The sequence below is a fragment of the Mirounga angustirostris genome, unplaced genomic scaffold (assembly GCF_029215605.1).
Source record: "Mirounga angustirostris isolate CCGP_5_RB_7025 unplaced genomic scaffold, mMirAng1.0.hap1 SCAF_11, whole genome shotgun sequence".
Taxonomy (NCBI): Eukaryota; Metazoa; Chordata; class Mammalia; order Carnivora; family Phocidae; genus Mirounga; species Mirounga angustirostris.
In genome coordinates this window covers 56,639,459-56,656,773 of record NW_026991719.1, presented here as the reverse complement: position 1 = coordinate 56,656,773, position 17,315 = coordinate 56,639,459, and the positions used below count along the sequence as shown (strand labels likewise).

General features: G+C 46.2%; 1 protein-coding gene across 2 annotated transcripts in view; it reads right to left on the bottom strand.

Annotated features, from left to right (window-relative positions):
* The window catches only part of IGBP1 (immunoglobulin binding protein 1), a 28,210-nt gene extending 14,078 nt beyond the window's left edge, over positions 1 to 14,132 (bottom strand). The window contains exons 1-5 of one of the 2 annotated variants that reach the window (XM_064574203.1): positions 13,425 to 14,132; positions 12,770 to 13,060; positions 3,092 to 3,287; positions 1,408 to 1,487; positions 574 to 686 (exon numbers count right to left, since the gene is read on the bottom strand). In XM_064574203.1, the coding sequence (XP_064430273.1) occupies positions 574 to 686; positions 1,408 to 1,487; positions 3,092 to 3,287; positions 12,770 to 13,060; positions 13,425 to 13,615 (871 nt within the window). In that variant the 5' untranslated portion in view covers positions 13,616 to 14,132. The remainder of the gene's footprint in view (positions 1 to 573; positions 687 to 1,407; positions 1,488 to 3,091; positions 3,288 to 12,769; positions 13,061 to 13,424) is intronic. The other variant, XM_064574202.1, reaches the window with a different exon arrangement.
* Positions 14,133 to 17,315: the final 3,183 nt, after the last annotated feature.

Sequence of the window (17,315 nt, the reverse complement as noted above, 5' to 3'; positions counted from 1 at the left end):
TAACCGACTGAGCCACCCAGGCGCCCCTGGGTAGTTGTTTTAATTTCTTCAGTTTGTACCTGTTATCTGTGGGAGGGATTGGCCTTGGTACAACCTACTTTGCCATTACCAGAAGTGGAACTGCCCTCCATGGGACTTTGGCTTTTTGTAACTAGCTGCTTAGTCTGCTAAGCAGGACATCTGGAAGGATTCCAAAATCATGCAGCCGCTGCTTCCATCCTCCCAGAATCATCTGCTATTTATCTTAACAATAAATAAAGAAATACCGGCTAGGGCGCCTGGGTGGCTCAGATGGTTAAGCGTCTGCCTTCGGCTCAGGTCATGATCCCAGGGTCCTGGGATCGAGTACCGCATCAGGCTCCCTGCTCAGTGGGGAGCCTGCTTCTCCCTCTGCCTCTCTCTCTGTCTCTTATGAATAAATAAATAAAATCTTAAAAAAAAAAAAAGGGAATACCGCCTAGAATCTTTGTCCAGATTACTTCTGCTCCTAAAGGGCAACAGTACTTGGTCGGAATTTAATGCTAGTGAGCAAGGAACCAAGAATATAACTACTTTCCTCCTACCCCTTCATACCTGGTGGTGTCTTGGCTATGCCCTGATCTGGTAATGCTCCGTATTTCCGATGCTGATCGTACCAGTCATTCACCGTCATAGATGCCAGACTTGGATAACCAGCTCCAAATACTCTGCAAGAATCACATTACATTTAGAACACTAAACATAAATAGCACTACTAAAAAGCCTCTTCTCTTTAGTGACAAAACCTGTGTCTGTTTCATCCTTGTTCCCCTGCCCAGGTATCTTCTGAGGAGTTGTGTAAACTCCTGTGAGGATATGTAAAAACAGGCATCCAGGAAGGTGCATTAAAGCCAAGAGCTTTCATGAGAAGATAAATAGCTCAGGATCATTGCCCAGAAGGCAATCCCAGAGGCCAATGTCCCACAAAGCAGTGATGACAACGTGGAAGGGGTCTTTATAGTTGGTGGGTCTAAAAAGTACACATAGGAAGGAGACTTTCCTGCCACCCTATGGAAAAGTATCTCAAGAACTCAGAATTAAATCCTAAGTAGGCAAATAATGTCCTTCTGAGAATTGTTGCTGAAGGCAATAATGGGAAACAATTGAAGTAGGCAATTCTCCAATAGATTCCTTTCCTCTTTCTGATTTATTTATTTTTGTTGGTTTTCTTTTGGGCCTATTCTTAAGCTTGAGTTTGTGAGAGAAATGTCTGATGGAGAGAGACATATAGAAAGTATTAGAGATAACATCCCTCTGATGAAAGAACAGCCACCACAGGAGAGGACGTGGCCTTTTAACAATGCCCATTCTGTCCATTACTCATGCACTGCAATTGAGCCATAAAAGCAGGGGGCCTACAAAGGCAACCCACTTTTTAGTACTACCTACTTGGCTTGGGCCACATTCCGAGTGAGTACGAAGGGTTTCATTGGAGGCCTGTCCTGACGAGGTGAACGAGAAGTTGATGCCTGGAAAGGAAATTAAGTTATCAGAAGTGCATTTTTGCCATTCTGCCTACCCCATTATGCAGGCTCTTAAGTTTTCAGGTGCTTGAAAAGCCCTGGATTCAAACTTTGCCTGCTCCCTATCTCTCAGTCTCTCAGAGATAGCAGCAGAATACTAATGGCGGAGGCTGCTGAGCTCTCCTGAGGAGGCCAGAGTACCCTGCTGAATGAAAAGGAGGAGAAAGCTCTCCCAGAAATCATCTCACCAAAAGTAAAAAATTTCCTTGGCTTTATAATCTTCCCCTCCAAAGAAGGAGATTCCAAAGGCTTTTTCCATGGTCCAGCTAAATCCCTTGAGCTGAATCTGAAGTCCCTTTCCTCAGCCTGGCCTTGAGTGCTAAAGCAGAATCATTAAGACCCTTCTTCTAAAACCCCCTTCCGATGTAACTATGCAATTAATTGTCAAGAACCCATCCAGGTTTTTAGAAGAGGGTGTTCCTAAAGGCAAGGGGGAAAGAATGTGTTGGTAGTTTTCATATAGTGGCGTATAGAAATGTTTGAAGGAACCCTGGCTATCCAGGGGCATGAGGAAACAAAAGTATGATCAGAGAAAAGGTGTTCACTTGGTTGTAGCTTCATCACTTCCAGAGCCAATCCCCATACCAAATAAGAGAGCATTAAACAACAACAACAACGAACAGGGCAGGGGAGGACCCAGAAGAGTCCAGCCTCAAAATGTCCAAAAGCCATTCACCTAGATATGCTCTAGGGGCCTTATGGCCTTAGAATACTAATTGCTTATTCTTGGATCCTTTAACAGGAGGAGCACGGTTGATGTTACCAGGAGGCCTAAGCTCCTGGGCTAATTAGTACAAATCAAATTAGGAAGAGGTCTCTCTGAGGACTTAAATAAATGCCTGTGGAGAGCTGATAAATTCAACTCAATCCATGTTTGTATCCTGAACCAAAAAGTAAGTGGCAGCAGAGCCCAATCTTCTGAAGCAGCAGCTCCAAAACAGGGTGATGATTTTCAAAGACAGCCAAAGCTGTGTCACACCAGGTTTTCTTTATCAGTATACCCAACATTTTGTGTATGGAAAAGTCCTTCTGTGTCTCATACTTGGGGGATCTAAGGGTGTGAGAGTGCATCACTGTGTAAGGTTAAATTCGGATTCCTCCTCCCAACCTAAATATATTCCCGATCGTTCCTTTTATCTTCTTCCTTCTACTCTGTTCTCTCCCTCCTCCAGTGCCACTTTCCCTCTCCGTTCCCATCCCTTTCCTCTTTCTCCTTTGGTTATTATAGTCAAGCACAGATTTTAAAGGCCCACCTTCCTATGCATTCCTTCAGCACTCAGGACGTCTCACAGCCCAAACCAATTTAGGTCACAAAATTACACATGGCTAGAAGTGTGTTACAGGTCAGAGAGCACTGGGGAACACTACTGCAAGCTAGAGAGGCTACCCTGGTGAACCTTCAGCCTTCCTCCACTAAGCTTAATGAGGACAATGATTTTAGGGAGACTTAAAACTTAAAAAGGATTTTAGTTTGATCGTTCTCCTGTAGAACATTCCAATCTCTTGACAGTAGCTTCTTGAGCTATATGATAGGCAGCGACCAGGCTTACCTCTGTTGAGGAGTCTTTTTCTCTCAGGATCTTCATCTCCTGGTCAATGCTCTCAATCTCTTCCAAGCTGATACCAATCCACCTTCGAAGGTGAAGGAGGTAATATTCACGAACACGCTCATCATCTGCTTGACCACTTTCCACAGCAGATTTCAGTGCAGACAACCTATGCTCCAATTCCTTCTTCCGCTTGTATCTGTTCCACAGAAAAGCATTGCCCATGAAGTTAAAAATAAAGAGGTATTCCTTCAAAGAAGGCCACAATAAGAGTTTACCTTTGCCAAGTGACCAGGCGGTAAGTATGCCGGTTTCCATTTTGGCAAAAATACAGATTCTATACCCCTGAACTCATCACCAAGGCTGCAAGTCCTCAAGAGTGCCAAGGCAAGGAAGGGATCAGCTGGGGCTGCGAAAAACCTTCTGAAGCCAGAAAAATACAGAAGTAACCTGATCTGAGCAACTCTTCCCATCATCTTTAGAGATGGGAGTCCTGCAATAATTTTAGTATGTCAACCCTTACTAAGTTGGATACTTAGTATCAATGTCCATTGGGGAACTGCCACTTCAAAGAGTCACAGAATCTTAGGGGTTGTTTACCTGCCACCGACACAGGGATTCCTTGGGAAATAGCCTAAAAAAAAGTGGTCATCTCTTCTTCCTCTTCTGGGCAAAACAATCTTAGCTCTTCTGGCTCATCCTTTTACTAAGGGAATCATATTGTTTGAACCAAGGAAACACTCTCTTTTATCGTATTTTTCTCAAGGACAAGGTGCTATATACTATGTGCTTTTATTTGTACGATCATATTTTTTTTAAAGTAAGCTTTACACCCAACATGGGGCTTGAACTCATGACCCTGAGATCAAGAGTCACATGCTCTACTGACCGAGCCAGCCAGGTGTCCCCTGGCTCATCCCAATATAAAGACTCACAACCATCCTGCCTGCCTTTTCCAGGATGCATTCATTCATTTGAAAAGTATTTACTAAGTACCTATTATGGGACAGGCACTGTTCTCAGTGCTGGACACAAAGCGGTGTAGACAAGAAAGTCCTTGCTCTCCTGAAGCTCTCGTTCTAGTGGAAACCAACAAAAAGAGACGATGAATCGGGTGGTGGTAAGTGCCATGAAGAAGCAAAAAGCAAGGTAAAGTGGACAGAATGATGGCACAGAAGTAGAAGTGCTATTATATACAAGGTGATCAGGAGGAGGCGACGTTGGAGCAAAGACTTCAATCAGGAAGCAAGCCATGCCAATATCTGAAAGAGGGTTCTCAGGGGGAAAAAAAGAAATGTGATGGTCCTGGAGTGGGAGAGAGCTTGGCTTGAAGTGTTTGAGAAATAGAAAGTAGGCCAGTGTGGCTGGCATGGAGCAAAGAAGAATGACAGTAAATGAGGTAAGAGAGGTAGCCAGGGATACAATTTGTAGAACCCTGTAGGCTGTAAGACCCCAAATATCAAATACCATGATATTTTGAGACAGGAAAGCCACTGGAAGCTTTTGAATAGAATACTTGATATGAATAGAGTGACATGAAAACTTTTTTTATATGGGCCACTCTGGCTGTTGTGTGGAGTACAGACTGGGGGGGAGGGGAGGCAAGGATGGAAGCAGAGAAATCAATTAAGAGGGTATTGCTACAATCTAGATGAGAGACAGTGACTTGAAATAGGGAGGTGGTGAGATGTGGATGTATTTAAAATATAAAACAGATGTATTGGATGTAAGGGCTTGAGAGAGAGAGAGGAGGAGAGAGAGAGAGGAGTCAAGGAAAAGTTCCACAATTTCCAAGAGAAGTCTTCTGAAATACCTATGACTGGAACCCCACTCTAGATCTCCAGAATCAGATGCTCCTCTGCAGGTGTTCACTGGAATCTGGAGTTCTTTTTTTTTTTTTTTTTAAGATTTTATTTATTTATTTGACAGAGAGAGAGCACAAGCAGGGGGAGCTGCAGGCAGAGGGAGAGGGAGAGGCAGACTCCCCGCCGAGCAGGGAGCCCGACGCGATGCTTGAACCCAGAACCCCGGGATCATGACCTGAGCCGAAGGCAGATGCTTACCCGGCTGAGCCACCCAGGCGCCCTCGAATCTGGAGTTCTTAACCTGAGGTCCACAGACAGAGTCTGGGGGGAGGGGGGCCTTGAATTCCCTGAAATTTTATGCAGAATTCGACTTTTTTTTTTGGCCTGGGAGAGGTCTGTAGTTTTTATCAGATTACCAGCAAGGTCTATGACCCATGAAAAGTCAAGAACCACTGCTCTGGAGACATTCTTTATTATACCAACTTTTTAGGCTCTTCTGATCCTTTGACCCAACACGTGAAACAGTTTATATGGTGTTACAAATAACCGTCACAACACCATCATCAGTAGTCTCTGAGCAAAACACCACAAAGATAAACTCCTAGCTCACAAATGCTATTATAGATATCACTTGAGAATGTTTAATTCTGGTCCCACTCCTACCCCAGCCCTCTTTCCTGGCTGTACCTACAGCAGGAAAGAAACCCTACCAGGGCCTTAGACTGTATAAAATCCAAGGTAAATTCTGGGTCAGTCTACCGGTCCTTTGAATAAGGTCCTTGTGCTTCCTTTCCCATTCTCTGCACGCTCGCGGTCTAACCCCATTCATGGACTGCTTCTTCACTTCCTCGCTCCTGTCATCTTTAAAACTTTAGCTCCTCCACTCCTGCTTTTTTTTAGGCCAGTGTTTTTTAAACCTTTTGGTCTTAGCCGAGGAACCCTTTCTTCTTAATGAGAACTTATTTGGAACTCCAATAAGTAATAAACAGATCAAAATCCACCTTGGTTAAATCAGAGGAGGGCTCCCAACATCGCTCCTACCCAGGCATTGGGGTGGATTCTTAGAGCTCCAAGGAACAGATTGAAAACCACTGTCCTAGACCTTTCATTACTGTTCTCGATTTCCCATGGTGAGCCATTACATGAAAACACTCCCTACCACCTTAGAATCGCCAACGCCTGTCACCCTTCTGACTCTGGACAACTTGACCCATTCCCTTTTTCTGTTCTCAAGCTGCTGCAGAGAGCTAACGAATTATAAATTTGTGTCAAATGAGTCAACAACAGATTCAAATGGTCAAACTTTGGCCGAGCAGTCGGTCACTCATGCTCAGCTCTCCTTCTCTTCATCTTTTGTGGATTCCACGCCACCATCACACTCACCAGATGGCCAACCGACAAGAGAATTCAATGTCCCTCTTTACCTTAAAATCTCTGTAGTTTCACCCTTCCTCATCTTTAAGGAGCTAACGCTGTCTTTACCAGGGCAAGGTCTTTACCATTCCACTTTTGCTATCGATCCTGTCCCTACCCACATCTTGCCAGGCTTCACTCTGTCAATCATCGGGCCATCAGCAAGCAGTTACAACTTTTCACTCTACTGGTGCCTTTCCCCTATCCTAGAGAACACCTTCCCTCAATCCATGTTCTATCCTTTCAAATGATCACTCTTCTCTTTTCTGTGCTATAGTGGAGAGAACTGGGAATTTGAAGACCCAAGTTAAAATCCTAGCCTGGACACTTGTGAGGTGTGTAACTTTGGAGAAGTAAAATTCTCATAACCCATTTCCTTAGGTCTAAAATAGAGATAAGAAGATCTGCTTCCTGGGGTTAAGAGGATCACATGGAACAATACACATGAAAGTACTTCATAAGCAGCAACAGAATGCAGATACTGTCAGGGGATGGGAAGGAGGAGGCCAGGAAGGGCTAGGCGATGCCCCATATCTATTAAGTGGAGGAAACAGGATTGGCCACTCCAGGTCCATCTGACTCCAAAGTCCAGGCTTTATGTGCAACACCATATTGCTTCCATTTTTCTGATGAACACTACCTGGTCCTCCCAAGATGCTTCAAGTACCTACCATGATCCACTTACTGGGCTGGGTCCCAAGATACGACGATACAATTAGGATAGTAAAGATGCAATGAGTCCAGGTCTCTGACCTTTAGGAGTTTCAAGTCTAGAGAATGACAGTTACACTGTGATAAGTAACACAAACTAAGTGCTACCGTATCTGGGAGAGGGCTTGACAGGGAGAAATTTCAAAGAGTGTAAGACATTTGCTCTCTCTCTTCTCCAGGCTTTTATAAGCACCTTGTTGAGTCTCTGAGCTCTGATTGCTCTTCCCTTCCTCTTTCTTCTCCCTTAACTTGCCCCAAGCTTTTATCCTTGGCTTTTTTTCTCTCTACATATTTTTCCTCAGCAATCCATATCCACCAAAGCTCCTAAAGATTTAGCACTAGCCACCAGTCTCCTAAGTTTTAGTTACATTTCCATCTGTCTATGGATATGTACCCAATTGTGACTTCAGAATCTAAGTTCAGTAAGGAGAACACCACTCATTGCTTACCCAGCTTCTACTTCTCTGTTTCTGTCACAAGAATGGAGGTGCAGTTACTCCACCAGACTCACGCTCTCATAGATGGGAATCAGAGTAGAGAGGATATGTGAAGAAGATGTCCATTGACAGATGAATGGATAAAGAAGAGGTGGTATATATATACAATGGAATATTATGCAGCCATCAAAAGGAATGAAACCTTGCCATTTGCAACGACGTGGATGGAACTGGAGGGTATTATGCTGAGCGAAATAAGTCAATCAGAGAAAGATGTGTATCATATGACCTCACTGATATGAGGAATTCTTAATCTCAGGAAACAAACTGAGGGTTGCTGGAGTGGTGGGGGGTGGGAGGGATGGGGTGGCTGGGTGATAGACATTGGGGAGGGTATGTGCTATGGTGAGCACTGTGAATTGTGTAAGACTGATGAATCACAGACCTGTACCCCTGAAACAAATAGTACGTTGTATGTTAAAAAAAAAAAAGGGGGAAGAAGATAGCAGGAGGGGAAGAATGAAGGGAGGGAAATCGGAGGGGGAGACGAACCATGAGAGACTATGGACTCTGAAAAACAAACTGAGCGTTCTAGAGGGGAGGGGGGGTAGGGGGATGGGTTAGCCTGGTGATGGGTATTAAGGAGGGCACGTTCTGCATGGAGCACTGGGTGTTATATGCAAACAATGACTCATGGAACACTACATCAAACACTAATGATGTATGGTGCTTAACAAAATGATGCCCCCCCCCCCCCCCCAAGAAATGGGTTTTGAGAGAGGATATACCATTTAGGTGCTTTACGTAGGATGGCCTCAGTACGTAAAGTCGTGACGTGGGGGAGGAGGGAGGACTTACAGAAAATCATAAAGGATCTCAACAATGCGTTTTCTTTTTTTTTTTTTTAATTCTTATGTTAATCCCCATACATTACATCATTAGTTTTAGATGTAGTGTTCCATGATTCATTGTTTGTGCATAACACCCAACAATGCGTTTTCTAATCATATCAATGCTTCTTGCAAAAGTAGTACCTTTGACAGCTGTCACTTCATTTTTATCTCTTTTCCCAGCTGAAGTACTATTATAACATGGTAATTTGTCTTTCTGCCTCTCTCTTCCCTTTCAGGATTCTACACACATCACTTCCTTCTGCAGATCTCTGACCATAGTACTCTCTGCTTCTGCCAAACGACTCTTCTGCATGCCCTGTACATACCTCAAGTTACCCTGCCATGGGCTGTTGCTCGTTATTCCTCCTGCTTGTCAACAATCAATGTTTCTCAAGCACCTCCTATGTGCCAGGCCCTGTGCTAGGCATACCACAGTGAACAAGACAGAAACAGCTCCTGCCCTCAAGGAGTATACATTCCAGGAGAGGAGAGAGACAAAGCTCAGTAAGACAGAAAAATGAAGAGCACTTCATGCAAAGAGAACATGTACCAAGACTGTAGAAGGAGGGAGCTGCGTCTGTGCAAAGGACTGAAAGAAGGCAACTGTGGCTAGAATCTAGTGAACAAGGTAAGACTGAAGAGAAGCAGGTGCCAGATTGTGCAGGGCCTTGGAGTTGGCGGTCTGGCCCTCCCAGGTGAAGTGCTAGTGGCCCACACTGAGGTAGGACAGTGGAGGTCCAGAGAAACAGGACATCAGATTCATTCTGTAGCTAGAACTGGCAGGCCTTGCTGCTGGACCGGATGTGGAGAGTCAGAAGGGAGGAACCGAGGCTGACTCCTAGCTTCTGGCTTAAACACCCTGGTGAATGGTGGTGCCACTCACTGAGATGGTGAAGACCTGGGTGTGGGGGCACACTGGGGGTTAAAAAGCCAAGGGTTCAATTTAGGCCATGTTAAGTTTGAGACGTCTGTGAAACATCCATACAGGGTGTTAGAAGGATGAGTCTGAGGGTCAGGAAAGGTCTGGGCTAGTGATGTAAATGTGGGATCCATTAGCATAAAGATAACACTATTATCTTGTCTGGCAGACATTTAAAAAAAAAAAATGTTCAAAGACCAAGCTTTCTAGCCAAAGAAATGCAAATAAAAACAATGAGATACCTTTTCTGGTTTTCCCAATTGGCTTTTCTAAGTGTTAACATCTAAGACCAGGGCAGTGGGATATATTCTAAAACTCTGTTGTTGTGGATAGCAATGTTGCTACCATCAAGAGTCTTAAAATATTCAAACCCTTTGATCTAGTCACTGGTCCTTCTAGAAATCTATCCTACGGAAACAGTGACAGATGCAGTTAACGATGTCTGTTCATAATACTACTTAGAAGAGCAAAAACAAAAACAAATAAAAGAAGACCCCAACCTATACATAGTCTAAGTAGTTGACAGTAAAAGATTAGTCTGAATAATGATGGTACAACTGTGGGATGGAAAATTATGCAACCATTAAATAGCATGGTTTCAAGAGACATGGGGAAATGTTCACAATATAATGTTAGGTTTGAAAAGGATAAAAAAACTATATATATACAGTATTACTCCAAACTTATTAACTATAATAACTATGTATCTGGAAGGAAATACACCAGGAAGTTAACAAAGATCATCTCCGAGTGCTAGGATTGAGGCCTTTTTAATTTTAAAAATACTGTTTTTCCAACTTTCTACAATGGCTATTATTACTTTTACATTCAGGAAAATCTGTGATTTCTGTTTTTAAGTACAATTCAAGGCTCATCTCACATGCATTAGATGCTGAAACCTCGTCCTCATCCCTCCTGCTCACTCCCTGGTCTTTCTCTACAACCCTGTATCTCTATGGCATTTACAGTCCTCTTTTGGGGTGTACTATAATTATCTGGATACCAAACTCACTGTTTAAACTACCTGTTACAGGGGCACCTGGGTGGCTCAGTCGTTAAGCGTCTGCCTTTGGCTCAGGTCATGATCCCAGGGTCCTGGGATCGAGCCCCGCATCGGGCTCCCTGCTCGGCGGGAAGCCTGCTTCTCCCTCTCCCACTCCCCCTGCTTGGGTTCCCTCTCTCGCTGTCTCTCTCTGTCAAAAAATAAATAAAATCTTAAACTACCTGTTACAAGCCAGTGGGCTGCTCCCATCTTACAAAAGACAGGATGCTGAATTCCACTTCCTATCAGCCTATCCCATTTCCTCAAAAATTATTCACTGTCACAAACTAACCCTGAACCATACTTCATTATTCTTTTACAGACCATTACCACCTGAAATTCCATTATTATTCACCAGCTTACTGTCTGTCTCCTCCACCAAAATAAAAGCTTCATGAGGGCATGGATTTCATCTGGTTCTCCATTACTTAGAACAGTTCCTGGCCCACAAGAAAGGCTCAATACATATTTGCCATATGAATGAATCGATTTTCGGCTCTTTAGCCCAGACCTCTCCCCTGAGCCACACACTACCAGATCCATCTACGTGGATGACTCCTAGACACCTTAAATGCAACATGGCTCAATACTGAATTCATATGCTCTCCTATCCCGATTTGTTCTTCCTCTTCTATTCCCCATCTTAATGAGTTCCACAAGCCATGCGCCTATGACAGACACATGGACATCTTCCTTGTTGCCTCCGTCTACCCCACCTCCCAGAACTAACTGATCACCAGGTTTTCTGCAGATTCAACCCTTCTAAATAAATATATCCCCCTCATCTCTTCTGCCATTGCCGTAGTGAGGCCTCGTCACTTGTGACCTAACTCCGTCACACTGCTTCCTAACTGCTGTCACCGTGTGCTAGTCAAAATGCAAACATGACAGCGCTTCTCTTTACAAAACCCCCAAACCAAAAACCTCCAGTGGAACCCAGTCACCAACCAACGTTTAGGTTCTTTAGCATGGCCTACTAGTAAATGACATTCATATAGTATTAACTATGTGCCAGATGCTGTGCTGTTTTATGTGCTCTATCTTTTTTCTGTTTCTTAATCCTACAAGACAGGTACCCTTATTACTTGCACGTGATTTCACACATGAGGAATCCTGAGGCTCAGAGAGGTGAAATGAGTTGCCCAAAGTCCACTGGCTTATACGTAAAGCTGGGTCTCAAACCCAGGCCTCTGCCTCCACAACCTGTAGTCAGCAGCGAAGACAGAACAATAGCTGACTGTGAGTACTTACTGCATCCGCCACTGTGCTAAGTGCTTTTCGCGTATTTCTCTTTTCATCTTCAAAACTACTTTATGAAGAAAGACCTATTATTATCCAATTTTTACAGCCGGGGAAATTAAGGCACCAAGAGATTAAGCAACTTACCTAAAGTGAGAGTGATTAAATGGTGGAACTGGGATTCAAGTCCCTCCCCAAGTTCTTAGCAGGAGGGCTGTTCCTTCACCTTCCTCACATCCCAAGCTCTCCTTGGTCCGGACCCCACAACATTCTTCAGCATCATTCCTTCTCCTTCTCCACCCACCCCCCTTCATGTTCCAGCCTCATCTAATCGCTTACTTGTTTCCCCACCCCAGCACTGTGCTCTTCAATGCCCCTGTGGCTTCACTAACACTACCAGCTCTGCTGGCTAATGCCCTCCTTTCCTCTTCCTCCAAATAATATTCCTATTCACCCTTAAACAACTCGCCACAGGAGCCATCTATTCCAGGGAGCCTTCTCCTCTCTCCTGCTCCCTCTTTGGTCAAGTTTCCTTTCTGTCTGCTCTCACAGTACCCGTGCATTTCTTTATCACATCATTTTATATTGCTACTTTGCTTCTATACCTCTTTTTCCTCACCAGACTATATCCTCCTCCAAGGTGGAGACCACCCATGCTTATTTTAGCTCCCCCACTCAGTTTGTATCTCCAGTGCCTACAGTAGCTCTTAGACACTGTGAGCACCCATTCCATGTTTTTTTTTTAAGACTGAGAGTAAGCAATTTGTTCAAGGTCACACGATGGAGCTGTGCTAGGACTAAGATTAGTTCAGGATGTTACACACCTGATCCATTACTCTGTTTGAACAAAACTTCTCACTCAGGGGATCATCAATGGATTATAGCTACAAGATGTCGTGCCGTTCTGAGATATCTACCCCACTGTACATATGAATAATGCTATGCTGCGATGTGGGAAAAAACTGGGAGACACTATGCTAAACTACATTCTGTTGTTGGCAACCACAGGGGAGCAGGGGTGTGAAGGTTAGGTATGACCGTCTCAACAAAAGCAGGGGCTTCTTGAAAAACTCAAGAGGGTTGACTCTCATCAGGTCCTAATGCTCAATAGGAACCAAAAGAGTGACAGACATCACTGTTCCCCTCCCTGCCCCCCAAAACATGCACCCCGCCCCAACAGCACTGCCATTGGGCAGTCCTCAAATTATAGCTATTGACCCACCTCTCTATTTTAGCCTGTCTTTGAGATGCCATATCAGCGAGGCTAGGATAGGCCATGGAGGAACCAGCAGTGTTATCAGTTGAGTTGTCCTTGGCTTTGGGCAGCTCAAACTCTGCCACATGATAGTACTGGCACTGAATTAAGTAGTTTAAAAAGTGTTCTCGAGCCCACTGCAAATGATCTAGACGCTTGCTGGGGTTGACTTGTTTCATGGTGAGCGCTCCTTGAAATGCTGGCACCATCAGGTACTTCAGGTCGGTGGAAGCAATCTCTTCCAAATCTTCATTTCGGCTGGAAAGAGCAAAGAGGAGGCTGTGAAGCCTGGACGGGCATTCGCCCTCACTTCCTGGGGGAGGGGAGGGGGGGGGGCTGCGGTGGGTGTGTGGAGGGAGAAGGCGGGAGGAGTGAAAGTGGCTGGCCGCTCACACCCAGTGCCTATGCAAACAGCCAACACTAGGGAGCCCAGACGTGGGATATCAACCATCTCGAAGGCAGGTGGAGAATGTAAACAATGTACATAAGATCGCAGTGGGAGGTAGGAATAAAAGGTTCCTAGGCCTTCCGAAAGGGTCTCCTCCACCCGGGCTCAATGGCTCCACCCCTGGTAACCATTATTACCTCCATTCTCAACCGTTAGTACCCTGGCCCCCATTACCTGAACAATTCGAGTTGCGATAACATTTCGGCAGCCTTCTTAAGGAGGTCTAGTCCCTTGACCACCTTTTCCTGGATCACTCGGGAACCGGTGGGTTCAGTCGCTACTTCCACTTCGTCTAGAAGCTGTTTGCTGGTTTCGAACAGCTCGGGGAGCCGCGGCAGCAGTAACTCGTCTTCAGCTGTTGCCATCTTGGGGGAGGGAGGAAGGCGGAAGACCTCACTTCCGGGGTCAAAGGTAAACTTGGTAAAGGCGAGCGCGGCGAGCGGGATCGAAACCGGAAGGAGCGCCGTATTGGTCCCGTCGCTCCATGGTTACCAAAGCGGCAAAGGACTTCCGGGAGCCGCTGCTCGCCGACCCTGGCAACCGGTTCCACAGACTCAGTTTGGCTGGCTGCTGCCTGTCGCCAAGTAGTAGGCGTCCGCTGCAAGCAAGCGAGCAAGCAGGCACAGCCCGGCGTGCTGTTTTATTGCGGGTCGCTCCTCGTCGCCGACGCCGGGCTGGGAAGTTCCGTGGGCTCTGAGCTTAGCCCCCGGCGGGACCAGCTTGAATTCGGAGCGGGCGCGGGCACGCCGAGGGAGCCGGCCAGGCGCGCGCCTTAGCTCGCGAGGCGCCCCCTCGGTTGAGGGGCCGGGGCCGCCAGAGGCTCCCAGCCGCCACGCCGCTCCCCGGCTGCGGGCCTCTGCGCGCGCGAGTGCGAAGTGCCCGTGGCGCCCCCCTCCGGCTGCCGGCCATCCAGCCGCTACGGCCCCGGCTCCTCCCAGACAGTCCTCGCCCGCCCTCTTCCCCTTCACGTCATCCCTCCTACACGCTCGCACATCCTGCACCCCTGCGTCCTTTCGGCCTGGCTCCCACGCACGCCCACCCCTCCGTCAAACACCCCTGCGACCTGCTCCTACACACACACACACACACACACACACACACCCGGCTCCCACACACGCCCGCCCCTCCGTCAAACACCCCTGCGGCCCGCTCCTACACACACACACACACACACACCCCTCCATCAAACACCCGGCTCCCACACACGCCCACCCCTCCGTCAAACACCCCTCGGCCCGCTCCTACACACACACACCCCTCCGTGAAAAACCCAGCTCCCACACACGCCCACCCCTCCGTCAAACACCCCTGGGACCCGCTCCCCCCCCACACACACGGCTCCCACAAAAGCCCACCCCTCCATCAAACACCCCTGCGGCCCACTCCTACACACATGCCCACCCCTCCGTCAAACACCCCTCGGCCCGCTCCTACACACACACACACACCCACACCTGGCTCCCACACCCCCCCCCCCCCCGGTAACCTGCAATTCTAGTCACTCCACAGCCAACTTCCTCTCCAAAGTTCCTTTGTGAAACCTTCCTTGAGCCCCCTCCCCCGCCAAGCCACTGAAAATGTTCACTTTTTGTGGCTCTCTGTCAGAGCACCTATGACAATGTATCACAGCTAGTGATCTACCAAGCTATCTATCTCCCTTACCTGAATGAATCTGATTAATTTTTACACCCCTCCAGCTAACCCAGTGCCTGGGTCTTATCTAGTGCTGGGTGTCCTAAGAATGGAAAGATAAGTGATCAGTTGGGAAGCAGCCCAAAGGTGCAGGACTGCGCTGGTCAATAGGGTAGCCTCTAGCCACATGGGGCTATTTGAGCCCCTGGATGTGGCTATTTTGAGGTGAGATGTGCTGTAAGTGTAAAATACACACCCAATTTCGAACACGTGATGAAAAAAGAATATAAAATATCTAAATTTTTACACTGATGTGTTAAAGTGCTAGTATTTTATATATGTTGGGTTAAAGATATCATTACAATTAATTTCACTTGTGTCTTTTCACTTTTTTTAACGTGCGCCCTAGAAAACTTAAAATTACATATCGGGTTCGCATTATCTTTCTACTGGGCAGCGCCGATGTAAAAATATAATTCCAAGAGTTTGACAGACGGACGGGGTGTCATTGCTTTGAACGAGTCAACAGAAATATATACTGATTAACTTAGGACACACCCCAAGTTGTCCTAGGGGATTTATGTAGAGCAGAATGCACACTGCCTAACCTGGAAAATCAGCTTTTAAACTCAATGTACTTTAAACCAACTATAGTTGAGAAGAAAAAAAATTCATGTAAAAACAACTAGAGGGCAATATAGGACAGTACAGAACTAAGGGATCTGTTGTATTGCATAGGCTGTCGGAAAGCTAAGCAATGAGAAGTCATTCCACGCTAGAGAGTGCTTACTTCAGAAAGCTTCTTGGACATGATATGCGGTCAGAATTTCAAAGCTGGAAGGGGACCGCAAAAGGCAGAGGAAAAAACCGAGACCAGAAAGGTGAAGTGACTTGCTCAACCAGTTGTGACAAAGCCAGCGGCTTCTAAGTTCCATTGTTTTTAACCCGTCAATCTTAGATGGAGTAGGACTTAAAAAGATGGAGAGGACCTTTTAAGTGGGACGCAAGGAGGCCCCAAGCTAAAACAGTGCTTTGCCGGAGAGAGAGGAGAGTAGGGCGTTAAGTGTCGGTTGGAAGAGCTTCCCAGGTGATTCTAATAAACCTCGCCGGGCAAGCCCCCAGCTGTAGAAGCTGAGGAAGAAAGGGGGCTCTGGCGAACTGCCTGTTTGATTTGTCTGGCACCTCTAATTACTCTAGTAAACTGAACTTCCAGGGTCAGCCTCGGCCAGGAATACAAAGAAGTCGGTGTGGGGGAGCCTTGGAAACTCAGTAATTGTGAGACGAGGGGCGCCGGGGTGGCTCAGTCGGTTAAGCGTCTGCCTTCGGCTCGGGTGGGTCGTGATCCTGGGCTCCCGGGATCGAGCCCCACGTCTGGCTCCCGGCTCACCGGGGAGTCTGCTTCTCCCTCTCCCTCTCCCCTCTGCTCCTCCCCCGCTCCTTTTCTCCCTCCCTCCCTCCCTCCCTCCCTCCCTCTCTCTCTCTCTCTCTCTCACTCGCACTCTCTCTCAAATAAGCAAAATCTTTAAAAAAATTGTGAGACTAAAGATAATCTGTTTCTGTGCATTTGCTGTTGCCTAAGAGAAAAGAATGTTATATATTCTCAGAATTTGAATTTGCTCCTAAACTTTGTATGCCCTTCTTCTATGGCTTTCAAAATGACAGTCTTCATGGGAGTTGCCAACTGCCTTCAGAGTACGTATTCAAAATGTCATGTTAAGTATTGCATCACATCCTATTTTGAGATGATAGCAGCTTAAAAAGTGGTTAGAAAAAAAAGTAATAATGAGTTGCTTACTGCATTTCTATGTGTAAACACTTTATCTCATTAAAAAAATCCTAGTTGAGGGAAGCCAGAAGAGCCCTTGGAAATCATGTAAACATAATGGTACTTAACCTTTTTGTAATAGCAGAACGCGTTTGCCAAACCAGATTTGAGACAGGCCCATAATTTCTAAAAGAGCTGCTGCTTTTTGAAGTGGATATGCAGAGGCCTTCCAACTCAGCCTCTGGCCCACCTTTCCCCCAACCTGCTCAGTGGCACCAAGGTACCTCTGAGGGACCCGAGGGGCTCTAAATAACACGGTAGAGAAAACACCAATCTAGCACGGCCCCCTCCTTTAGCAGATAAAGAAACCGAGACGCTGAGAAGTTAGGTGACTTGCCCAGGGTCACACAGCTAAGACACTTAACCGAGCAACAGCATACTGAGTGAGTTGGGATGAGGAGAAACCAGAGTCCAGGAGAATAGCAGAAAGCAGTTTAAGTAATCTATACACGACTGTAGAAATGAGACGACTTTACAAGCATTCTGTGATGTGACTCCCTGATAGACATGATGGATGTTCATTTATCATGTTTGGATCTTAACACAGATTTGTTATCTTGGAAAAACAATTGTGTGATTCATGAGAGAAACGTTAAAGTGGACCTTTT